The sequence below is a fragment of the Rhinatrema bivittatum genome, chromosome 18, assembly GCF_901001135.1.
Source record: "Rhinatrema bivittatum chromosome 18, aRhiBiv1.1, whole genome shotgun sequence".
Taxonomy (NCBI): domain Eukaryota; kingdom Metazoa; phylum Chordata; class Amphibia; order Gymnophiona; family Rhinatrematidae; genus Rhinatrema; species Rhinatrema bivittatum.
The window spans coordinates 58,613,796-58,625,032 of NC_042632.1; the positions used below are offsets into that span (position 1 = coordinate 58,613,796).

At 45.9% G+C, this 11,237-nt stretch overlaps 1 protein-coding gene across 3 annotated transcripts in view; it reads left to right on the forward strand.

The window, feature by feature from the left end:
• The window catches only part of FGFR4 (fibroblast growth factor receptor 4), a 35,174-nt gene extending 24,262 nt beyond the window's left edge, over positions 1-10,912 (forward strand). For 2 of the 3 annotated variants that reach the window (XM_029583847.1, XM_029583848.1), the window contains exons 12-18: positions 11-121; positions 618-808; positions 3,723-3,845; positions 4,008-4,078; positions 4,928-5,065; positions 5,416-5,521; positions 10,392-10,912. In XM_029583847.1, the coding sequence (XP_029439707.1) occupies positions 11-121; positions 618-808; positions 3,723-3,845; positions 4,008-4,078; positions 4,928-5,065; positions 5,416-5,521; positions 10,392-10,529 (878 nt within the window). In that variant the 3' untranslated portion in view covers positions 10,530-10,912. Of the gene's footprint in view, positions 1-10; positions 122-617; positions 809-2,033; positions 2,113-3,722; positions 3,846-4,007; positions 4,079-4,927; positions 5,066-5,415; positions 5,522-10,391 lie in introns of those variants that run through there. The other variant, XR_003853437.1, reaches the window with a different exon arrangement.
• The last annotated feature ends 325 nt before the right edge of the window (positions 10,913-11,237 follow it).

Sequence of the window (11,237 nt, forward strand, 5' to 3'; positions counted from 1 at the left end):
CATTCCACAGAGAATGCTACAGAAAAGGATCTTCTTGACCTGATTTCTGAAATGGAGCTCATGAAACTAATGGGTCAGCACAAAAATATCCTCAATCTGTTGGGAGTTTGCACACAGGAAGGTGAGTGGGCAACTGCATGGTTGAATAGGGTAGGAGGGAAGAGGATTGATGAAGTGCGACTGTGTAGTGCTACGTGATGTCTGCAGCACTGTACAAAAACACATGAGACAGAGTCCCTCTTACAATCTAATGAAGACAAACATACAGGGCAAAAGAGACTAAGAATTTCATTGATTAAGAAAATGGTTGAAATCAGTAAAGTTAAAAGTGAAATAAGCAGGGGTTAAGGATTAAAAGCAGCCTTAGGAAGGATGAGATGGGATTTGAATAAGGTAAGCGAGGAAGCAGAACATGGTGCACTCAGGAATTGAAGAGAAGGGCCCTTTCTAGATAGGAGGGTGAGAGGCGCCATGCGGCAGAGGACTGTGTCTTGTTTGGGGGAATGTGCTTAAGGAGGGGGGGGACAGGAATGAGAGGAGATCATCTTCATAAGTGGAGGTTTCACACATGTGAATATGATGAGAAGATGCCCGAGTCTTGGCTTGTGTGACTGTAGGACCTCTGTATGTGATTGTGGAATTCGCTTGCAACGGGAATCTCCGGGAGTTCCTCCAGGCTCGTCGTCCTGCAAATCCCGAGTACCCACTCAATGTCATGGGAAGCCCTGAGGGACTGCTCTCCTTCCAGGACCTGCTATCATGTGCCTACCAGGTGGCCCGTGGGATGGAGTATCTGGAGTCAAAGAAGGTAAGCATCTCTGTGCTCCCCAAGTCAAGGGGGAGGACAGAGACAGATAGTGGCAGAGTGGGGTGCAGCTGCTAATGGACTATAGGCAGCTCTGGGACTGAGTGAAGTCTGTAAGAAAGGGACTCATCAGCAAATTTCATCAATCAGCGCTCCCCTTTCTAGATTCTTAATGAATAAGTTCAACAACAAAGGTCGCAGGGACAGATCCTTGGGGCACTCTTTCTATTGGGAAAACCAACCATTTTGTCCCCTTCTGCACCCTTCCACACTCTTAGTGTGAATCACAAGGAAAGCATGCATAAAATACATAAAAATATAAACAATATAAAACCAGTTACCAGTCCACAGAATGACAGCACCTTCCATCCCATGATTGTTTTTTAGTTTTCTAAGGTGTCTCCCATGAGCAACTATATCAAGCACCCTCTGAAAATCCAAGTACACTACATCGATAGGTTCTCCTTTATTCGTGTGTTTATTTATGCTTTCAAAGAATGTTAATAGGTTAATAAGGTAGAAAGCAAGAGAGGCAGGCCTGTCGTCCGCCAACCCAGCCACTGGCACGTAAGGCTGTGGGCCCTTCAGTACCCTCACCCCAGCAGCATCGGGCTACTCAAATCTTCAAACATCCACCAAGGCATAAAATTCAAAGTCTTGTGTGGTGGACACTAATGAACACCAGCAGTCAGTAAGAGAACAATCGTTAGTCTTTTTGTTACAAGATATCTTACAAAACTAAACCATGCAGAGTAAACCTTCAGCTCAGCTCTTTCCAGCCGTTACACTCAAACACTTGACCGCCTCTATTAGTTTGTTTGCATGACATTTTCCTAATTCTCATATTATGCAAATAAGACTGGATTCTTGTAAGTCATATGATTTCTTGTAAATTGAGCCCAGAAGGCAGAAGCAAAACTCAGTGCTGACCTTTAACATAGTTTTTAGCATTTCAGCAGCCTCGGCTGTTCCTGCAGATCTGATTAATGCAAGCTCAGTTCCTACAAGGCTGGTCAGTCTCATTGTGCTGAATTTATCTGTATTTCTTCACAACCACCAAACTAGTCTGGCTTGATAGAGAACCTTCTCATAGCGCCCTTACACGGGATTTCAATACAACCAACTTTGGTCAAATAGGGAATTTAACTGAAATAAATAAATAAACAACTGGCTAGGATATTCTGCTCGAGCAAAGTAGCTGGATACTAACAAGTTTCCCCTGATAAAGAAGGACTTTGAAACACACTGGGCTTTGGCTTGTGAAACAGAGGAGATATGGAATGATCCAGTGCTGAACTTTTGCCAAGGTAAGTTTATTTTATTTGCACATTGAAAATTAAAAAAAAAAGACTTTGTGATAAGGAGACAGGATGATTGTGCTTGAGGTGACATCACTTTGAGTTGCATGGTAGCCATAATAAGAAATGATTCTGCTAATCACTTTAATTTAATTATCTGGCTGTTTGTTAAAAAAAGAAACTGGGCAGTGTTGTCATCAAAGTGATGATTATAATAAATGTTTCTGTGTTCACTTTGAATCTGGTGAGCTTCTGTAGTAGTTTTGTGAATGTTAAGGCAGAGGGCTTGGGTTGCTTTCTTTGTAGAAGATGTGACGGAGCAGACACACCTGAGAGAGTAGATGGTGACAAAAGTGGTCTGGGAGAGCTTGACTACTTGGCAGCAAAGTTTCCATTTATAAAATATGCCGAGTTATGCATAAATCCAAGGGAATGATACAGAGTGGGGGTTGAGACACTGAGGTCCATCAACTAGGAAAGAGACCTGGAGTGATTATATACAAAGATTTCATGATGATGATGTAAGAGTGTATAAGGAAAGGTATTAAAGCAATGATGCCATTGTGTCAGTCATCAGTGAGACCTCATCTAGCGCACTGTACCCAGTTCTGCAGGCTTTACCTCCCGAAGGACATCTGTACAGAGAACAGCTACCAAAATAGTTGGGGTCCGCAGTAGAAACTTTACGAGAATTGGGGATCTAAATACTTTTACCATAAGGAGAGGGCAGACAGGAAGATTTGATAGACATTCAATATCTGAAAGCTATTAATAGTGGACTTTATTGGAAGGGAAGATATAGATCAAGTGGGTCATGATATGAGAGAGCCTCTGAGGGAATAGAAACCGAAGCAATGTCAGAAAAACAATTTTCACGAAAGGGTAGTGGATGCATGGAATATTGTCCTGGAATGCTAAAAAGGTAAAGTATTTAAAAAATGCATGGAATAACAAGGAGGAATCTTAGAGGCAAAAAAAGAGACGAGAGCAGAAGGATAATTATGAACTGGGTCTGTGTTTCAGGCTAGAAGTCCTAGCAGGTGGCAACGCCAGAGTTAAGTAGCAGCTGGTTAGGAAGCCCAATTGCACGGAGACCTCCACCACTCCTGCCCTGGAAGTAGCAGCCTTGTGGGTAACGCTGCCCCCAGAAGCAGCCACCACCAGCAACTAACAAGGACATTGGGAAAGAAATAAGCATGGGGGTAACTTGCTGGTGTGGGGGTTTCTACCCTTAATCAACTTGCCTGATACTTTGGATGCAGCTCCAACATTGCTGTCTGCTTCAGCTGCAAGAGGTGACAGGGAATTGGGCTCAGATGGCAAGCAACAAGGGCCCTGACTTTGAGGGTTTGGGAAACTAAGTAAGGGGGAGACCTGTATGGCGCAGCAGATGCCAGCATAAGCTTGCTGGGCAGACTGGATGCACCGTTTGGTCATTTCCTATCTTTCTATCCCCCTACAGCTGTGATTTCATTGGGGATATCATTTAGGAGAATTTAAGCCCTGGGGATGACGTTTTCATCTCCAGTCCTCAGAAACCACTCGTATCTCCAATAAGTGATGGAAGAGAAGTCCCTTGGTATATTCTGAGCTGGGCTACTCTCTTTCTCTTGCCACAGTGTATTCATCGTGACTTGGCTGCTAGGAATGTTCTAGTGACTCAGGATGGTGTCATGAAGATTGCGGACTTTGGCCTTGCCAGGGGAGTCCGTGACATTGAATACTACAAAAAACATAGCAATGTGAGTAATGGGGAGTGAGGGAGAGATGGTTTTGTTAGGGGAGGGGAATGGGGGCAGCCTAACTCTTGAGAATGAAGGGGATGCAATTTTGAAATCTGAGGTGGGTTTACCCTGGGGAAGACCCACAGTATGAACTGTAATGTTTCCCATCTCTCTTTGTAGGGCCGTCTACCAGTGAAGTGGATGGCACCGGAAGCTTTGTTTGACAGAGTGTATACGCATCAAAGTGATGTGTAAGTGCAGCTCATTCCACAGAACCTGATGTGCTGAGCTGTGGAAGCGAAGGTGCAGAGCCTGCCATACTATGGACAGAAAGAGCAAAGCACGGGATGAGCAGAGGGGCAAATTGAGCATCCTATGAGCATGGCATGGGCAATAAGGGCAGAGTTTAGTGGTGGAAGGGACAGTGAGGGGCAATACTTGGCATATTGTAGGGAAAGGAGCAGATTGGCATGCAAGAGGCAGAATAGTGATTGCTATAAGGGAAGAGTGATATCCTATGGAGAGAAGAGGCGCAGAGCATGGCAATGGAAGGGGCGGTGTGTGGCATGCTATAGGAGAAGGGGCAGAGATCATCATGCTGGGGCAAAAGCAGCAGAGTGGCTTGCTGTGAGCAGAAGGAGCAGAGCTTGGCACGCTAGAGGCAGAGCACGTTACGGAGAATGGGCAGAGGGTGCATGGTGTGCTGTGAAAGAGCGTAACCTGCTGTCGGTGAACAGGGAAATCATGCTGCATATGATTGACATGAGGTCGGCAATTTCTGAAGCCATTTGCGCCTGTCGCCTCGCCCGCGCTGCGCCCGTCGCCTAGCCATGCCCGTGCTGCGCCTGTCGCCTAGCTATGCCCGTGCTGCGCCCGTCGCCTAGCTATGCCCGCGTTACGCCCGTCGCCTAGCCATGCCCCGCCCATCGCCTAGTCATGCCTGCGTTATGCCCGTCGCCTAGCCTCGCCCGCGCTGCGCCCGTCGCCTAGCCTCGTCCGCGCTGCGCCCGTCGCCTAGCCATGCCTGCGCTGCGCCTGTCACGCAATGATTCAGAGCACCTCCCTTTCTCAGACTTACCTCTGTGACATCCTCCTTTCAGGTGGTCTTTTGGGATTCTGATGTGGGAGATCTTCACACTCGGGGGTTCACCATATCCCGGGATTCCTGTGGAAGAACTCTTTAAGCTCCTCAGAGAGGGACATCGAATGGACAAACCTTCCCACTGCACACATGAACTGTAAGTGTAGAACAGTCCAGCGCTCTCGCTGCCCCTAATGACCCCATCGCAGGCTGATGCTCCCTCCGGGGGCATCTGTCCTGCCCCCCTGCCCCCAGCTCTTTCTTGCTGTAAAGATCTCATGTCTTTGCAGGATGAGATTGCGAGAAGACTGGTGGGACCTGTGCGGATATTCTTCTTTTAAATGGGAGGTTTAATTCTTCTGGTTAGTTGGGGTCCTGTTTCCATGTCCTCGGTGAGGCTGGGAGGCAGAGCATCAATCTCCCTGCACTGTATATTTTCTCAGTTTCAGCAGACTTTAGACTGAATTGTAATTCCCATGAATGCTTCGTCCTCTCCTCCCCTGCCAGGTACGTACTGATGAGAGCCTGCTGGCACGCTGTTCCCTCCCAGAGACCCACCTTCAAACATCTGGTGGAGGTCCTGGACAAGATCCTGGCCAGAGCATCTGAAGAGGTGAATAGAGAGATACGGGGGCGTCCCTGGGCTGCAGACTGGCACTGCCAGCTTTCTCTCCTCCTCCTACAGCAGTGCAGAGAGGTCTCTCTCTCTCTCTCTCGCTCTCTCTCTCGCTCTCCTTACACACATTTATAATATTTACTTTTTGAAGCTCACCTTTGGTTTTTAAAGACTATTTTTGGGTAAAACTGTGACATTTTCTGTTTATAAGAACACCTTACATATGCAGGTAGGGCAATGGGAAGAGGCTTATTACTGAACAATATTCAGTGGCTACTGAGCAGGAAAGTTACCGCGCATCAGAGCCCGAGAAGAATTACCCCAGGTAGTGCTGAATATCTGCCCCGCACCCAGAAACAACCCCACTTCTGCCTCTTTAAAGCTGGGTACCTTTTGGGCAGGTAATGAGTTTTCCGCAGAAAATTTAGCCTGGGGGTGGCTAAAAAAATCTGTTTTTGTCTGGGTAACTCCAGAAGTTATCAAGACAAAGCTTTTGAATATTGACCTCAATATTTAGTAAATTTGAGCCACCACCTCACTCTAAATACTCTCAAGGCAGTTACGTTGTGTTAAGTGAGCCAGCAAGACAGAGGTCCTAGTGCACCAGCTTTTCACTCCTCACTGCTCCCTTCTTCAGTCTGCAAGCTCCGGCACTACTGCCTCTCTTCTTGGTCTTTTAGGAGGCTGCACTGCCTTTGGAGACTCGTGTTTCTTTCCAGGATCCGTGTGCCCTGTGCACTAATATGCTCTCTTCCAACCAGAGGCCACGGAAAAGTCACCAATGCCTAGGCCAGCAGCTGGGCTCTTCTCTCAGCCCCTCGCAGTAACATGAGACACTGGTGGTAGCTCTTAAACATGAACATGTGTAGTCATGCATGCCGCCTCCTAGTGCAGCATGAGCCCTGGAGCATGGCACGGATAGCTGGGTCCCACTCTGTGCAGCACACATTGCACCTTCTCTTCCCCTTCCTGAGCCCCCTTCTTTGAGTCCTTCTGGTCTGTGTCTTATCCCCAGGCTGAATGAGATGGGGAGAGCATGCATTGAGCACTGATTGTGACTTGCTCTGAGTGCTGGGAGCTGGAGCCACCTATGGCAGCCAAGGTAACTAATCAAGCCAGCTGCCTACAGTTCACCAGCTAATCTCTTGTTCTGCACTTCTATATAGAGGGAACTGTTGTGATGAGTTCCGGGGGGTCTCCTATAGATAGAGGGAGCTGCTGTTGTGATGAATTCCAGGGGGGGGGTGTCTCCTGTAGATAGAGAGATCAGTCTGTTGTGATGAGTTTATTTATCAAGTTTTATATACCGTCATTCGGTTTCGCCATCATAACGGTTTATAAAAAAATCCCAAAGGTTACAAGGTTAAGGGGATAACAAGGGTTTCAAAAAGGTTCAAAAATGTTGTTAACATAGGGGTATCATATACAAGTTAGTTATTTTTCAGTTTTACGTTTCAATTCTTTGTTAAAATACATAGTTGTGTTGCGTTTCATTTTTTCTTCCGGTTAGATTGGAGGGCGTTGGCGTTGTGTTGTTCATCCATGTTTTTAGATCTTTTCTGAAGGTTTTTAGATTTTCCTGAGTTCGGTTGGGAGAGAGTTCCAAAGTTTTGGGCTACCTAGGGAGATTGCTCTCTTTTGGGTTGAGGTGAGTTGTTTAGAATGAGTAGGTGGTGTCTTTAGAAGTCCTTTATTTGCTGATCTGAGGTTCCTGTTTGGGGTATGTAGTTTTATGGAGGAGCTTAGCCAGTTTTCTTGTTTTTCATATATAATTTTATGAAGAATGGAAAGTACTTTGTATTCAATCCTGAATATTATTGGTAGCCAGTGTAGAGATATAAGTGTTGGAGTGATGTGGTCATGCTTTTTGGATCCAGTGAGGATTCTTGCAGCTGCGTTCTGTAGGATTTGGAGTGGGCGGATGGTGTTTAGAGGTAGGTTGAAAAGGAGTGAGTTACAGTAATCTATGTTGGAGAAAATGAGTAATTGAAGGACTGATCTGAAGTCATTGGTGGAAAGGAAAGGTTTTAAATGATGGCATGTAAGTAGTTTATGATATCCGTCTTTGATTTTTTTTGTGATATGGTTTTTGAAAGAAAGTTCCCTGTCAATTATTACTCCAAGGTTGCGGGTATGATTGGCTGGAGATAAAACCATATTTTGGTTCATTAGGTTGAGTGGTGGGAGTTGAGGAGGAGTTGTTCCTTCTGTCTAATATGATCATTTCAGTCTTGTCGAAGTTGAGGATGAGTTTTAAGTTGGTTAGTATTTCCTTTATACTGCTTAGGTAAGTCGCTGTTAATTTGTATGTTTCTTCTAGTGATTTTTTTTTATTGGAACTAATATTTGAATATCATCAGCATAGATGCAGTGGGTCAGATTGAGATTTGATAGGAAGTGGCATAGTGGAAGCAGATAGATGTTGAAGAGCATCGCTGATAGAGCGGATCCTTGGGGAACTCCAGTGTTTAGATTAATTTTTTTTTTGAGAGGGAATCATTGAGAAGCACTTGGTAGGATCTTTGCGATAGGTAAGAGGAGAACCATTGTAGGGTTGTTTCCTTTGCCCCAGTTTCAGATAGACGGTCAATCATAATAGAGTGGTTTATTGTATCAAAGGCTGCTGATAGGTCGAGTAGGATTAGAAGGTAGCTGTGGCTTTTTCAAAACTTTTGAGTACGAAGTCATTCATTGCTATTAGTAAAGTCTTCGTGTTCAATTGCTTTCTGAAGCCAAATTGATCGGGTAGCAAGATGTTGTTTTCTTCGAGGTGGTCAGGGAGCCGTGTGTGGACGACTTTCTCAATGATTTTGGCAATGAATGGTAGGTTTGATATGGGTCGGTAGTTCAGTGGGTTTTCTGGGTCAGTATTATTCCTTTTCATAATGGGTTTGATGATTGCCGATTTTAGGCATTCTGGATAGTTTCCTTCCATGAGGGAAAGGTTTACGATGTCAGTTATAGTCTTAGTTATTGATGGTTCGAGATTTTTTTATTGTTGTAATGGATATGGCGTCAATAGGGTGTTTTGGCTGGGTTCATTTTTTTAATGATCATTTGGATTTCCAAAGAAGAAGCTGTCTCAAAATTGGGCCAGCTTTTTGTTTGAATGTTTGGTATTTCCTGGTCTTGTGAGTCATTTTTAGTTTGTTCTTTATGAGGATTTTTATTTTTTCATTAAAGAAGTCTGCGAAGTCATTACTAGTGATTTTTGGTGTTGATTGTGGCTGATCATCGTAAGATGATTTGGTTAGGCTTTTTACTATGTTGAAGAGCATCTTAGGGTTTTGTTGGTTTTTATTTTGTTAGTGTAAAAGTCTTTTTTTGTTTTATGGATGAGCTTTTTGTATTCTGCTAGTTGTGCTCTGTATGCGTTTAGTAGTGTGGTTGTTTTGTTGTTTCTCCATGATTTCTCTTTTTTTCTGAGTTTCCGTTTGGCTGCTCTGATGTTGTCGTTGTACCAAAGGTTTTGATTTTTTGGTTCTTTTATAGTTTTCTTTATCATGGGATTTATTTTGTCTGCTACATTTCTAGTTATGGTAATCCAGGATGCTGTTGCATTTTCTGTGTTAGAAAGGTCTATGTTTGTTAGTTCAGTTTGTAGATTTGCTTGAAGAGTTTCAATGCAAAAAGGTGGACGGTATGAGAAGGATTTAGTTTTGCTTTTTCTTGTTGTGAGTTTACAATTTGAATATAAGTTTGCGTGGATGATAGAGTGGTCTGACCATGGTATTTTCGTTATCTTAGTTTGGTGGTTAGACCAAATGTTAGTGCTGATGAAGACTAGGTCTAGTGTGTGACCTGCTTTGTGCATTGGGCCATTGATAATTTGACTGAGTCCCAGTGATGAGAGCGCATCAATGATTGAGGTGCAGGCAAGAGAGTAGGGAGCAGTGTCTATGTGTAAGTTGAAGACACCAAGAATAATTATGGGTTTGTTGATTGAGTTCCGGGGGGGGGGGGGGGTGTCTTCTGTAGATAGAGGGAGCTGCCTTTGTGATGAGTTCGGGGGGGGGGGGGGCGGGGTCTCCTGTAGATAGAGGGAGTTGCCTTTGTGATGAGTTCCGGGGGGGGGGGGGGGTGTTTTCTCCTGTAGATAGAGGGAGCTGCTGTTGTGATGAGTTCCGGGGGTGGGGGGGGGTGTTTCTCCTGTAGATAGAGGGAGTTGCCTTTGTGATGAGTTCCGGGGGGGGGTGTTTCTCCTGTAGATAGAGGGAGCTGCTGTTGTGATGAGTTCCGGGGGGGGGGGGGTGTTTCTCCTGTAGATAGAGGGAGCTGCTGTTGTGATGAGTTCCGGGGGGGGGGGGGGGGGGGGGGGGGGGGGGGGGGGGGGAGATCTCCACTCTCATTCTTCCTTTCTTATTAAAATAGTGAGAGATTGGTGGGACTTGCACTGCTTGTCCATTTTTTTCGAGCAGTGCGTCCTCTCTGTGCCCTCACTGCATGCTCTGCAGATGCTGCTGTGCCACACAGTAATTTTGGGCCTGGAAGCCATGCCCAGGCTGCTCCATGGAAGAGCTGTGTCTGGCTGATTCTGCATCTTTCATATTGGTGGCACAAATGTCTATCTCTGATTAGCCCTTCAGCACTAAGCGTCTGCTGTGAGTCTAGGTTTGGATAGGAACTGCCTGCTGCCACCGCTCTCTAATGTTGGGGTTGATCCTTATAACAAAAATGGCCAATAATTGTACTGATCATGGCTTGCATGTGAGGTTCTATGTAAATAAACTCCCTTCTGGTGCAGCTTGGCGGAGACGTGAGTGCTGGTTCACTGGGGTCAGCGACTCTGCGTCTCTCTGTTTCCCAGATTGTGCACACGGCGTGGGCATCACCTGATCTTGTCTTCCTCTTTGTTGTCCTCCTGCAGTACCTCGATCTTTCAGTGCCCTGTGAGCAGTCCTTACCCTTCTGGGAGGAGAGCACCAGCAGCTGCTCCTCTGACTCCGTCTTCGCCCATGAAGCACTGCCTGCCTTCCCTCATGTGAACAGCAGGGTAAGGACTTGAAGAGAAATGCAGCATCTCCCTTCCTGCTGCTGACCGCAAGGGACCCGATCATTACAGGAGAGGAGAATATCTGCGATCAACAGAGCTTCATGGGCTTTCTGCACTCAGCCAACAGTGAGCAAGTGTGGGTGCTCATCCTGCTAATGCATGGAGTAATCTACAAGGTGTATGACCCACGGCTGCTTCCATCTGTGCACTGACCCCGTCCCGATGGAGGGATACTCACTGTAAAATCTGATGTGGCCATCCCTCTGCTACGTTAATTATTATTTCTGGAGACAGCATTCAGCCAGAGCCATACCTAGAGTATTTGGCAACCCCCCTCCCCCCCAAAATATAACTTTAAAATGTCCTAAACATCAATAAAATATTTCAAAACAGCAGACACATCAAATAACTCAGACACTGTCTCTCTCTGACAGGGCCAGCCTCTCCCTTCTGCTGCCAGCACCGGGAGCGTCGGCAGCACCACTGGGCCTGTTCTTTGCTGCCGCGCCAGCTCCAGGAAATGCTGACAGCGCCCCTGGCTTCTGCTTTTGCTGGTGGGGGTTCCCCCGCCACGTCACTGGTCTGTGCAGGGCCGGTGCTAGTCTTTTTGCTGCCCTGTGCGAATAATGACTGTACTGTACTCTTAAGTAACCCGGCTGCTATAGATCCCTACACAGAAATTATATGCCAGCTCTGCCTTATCTAACAGCTGTCCCAGAT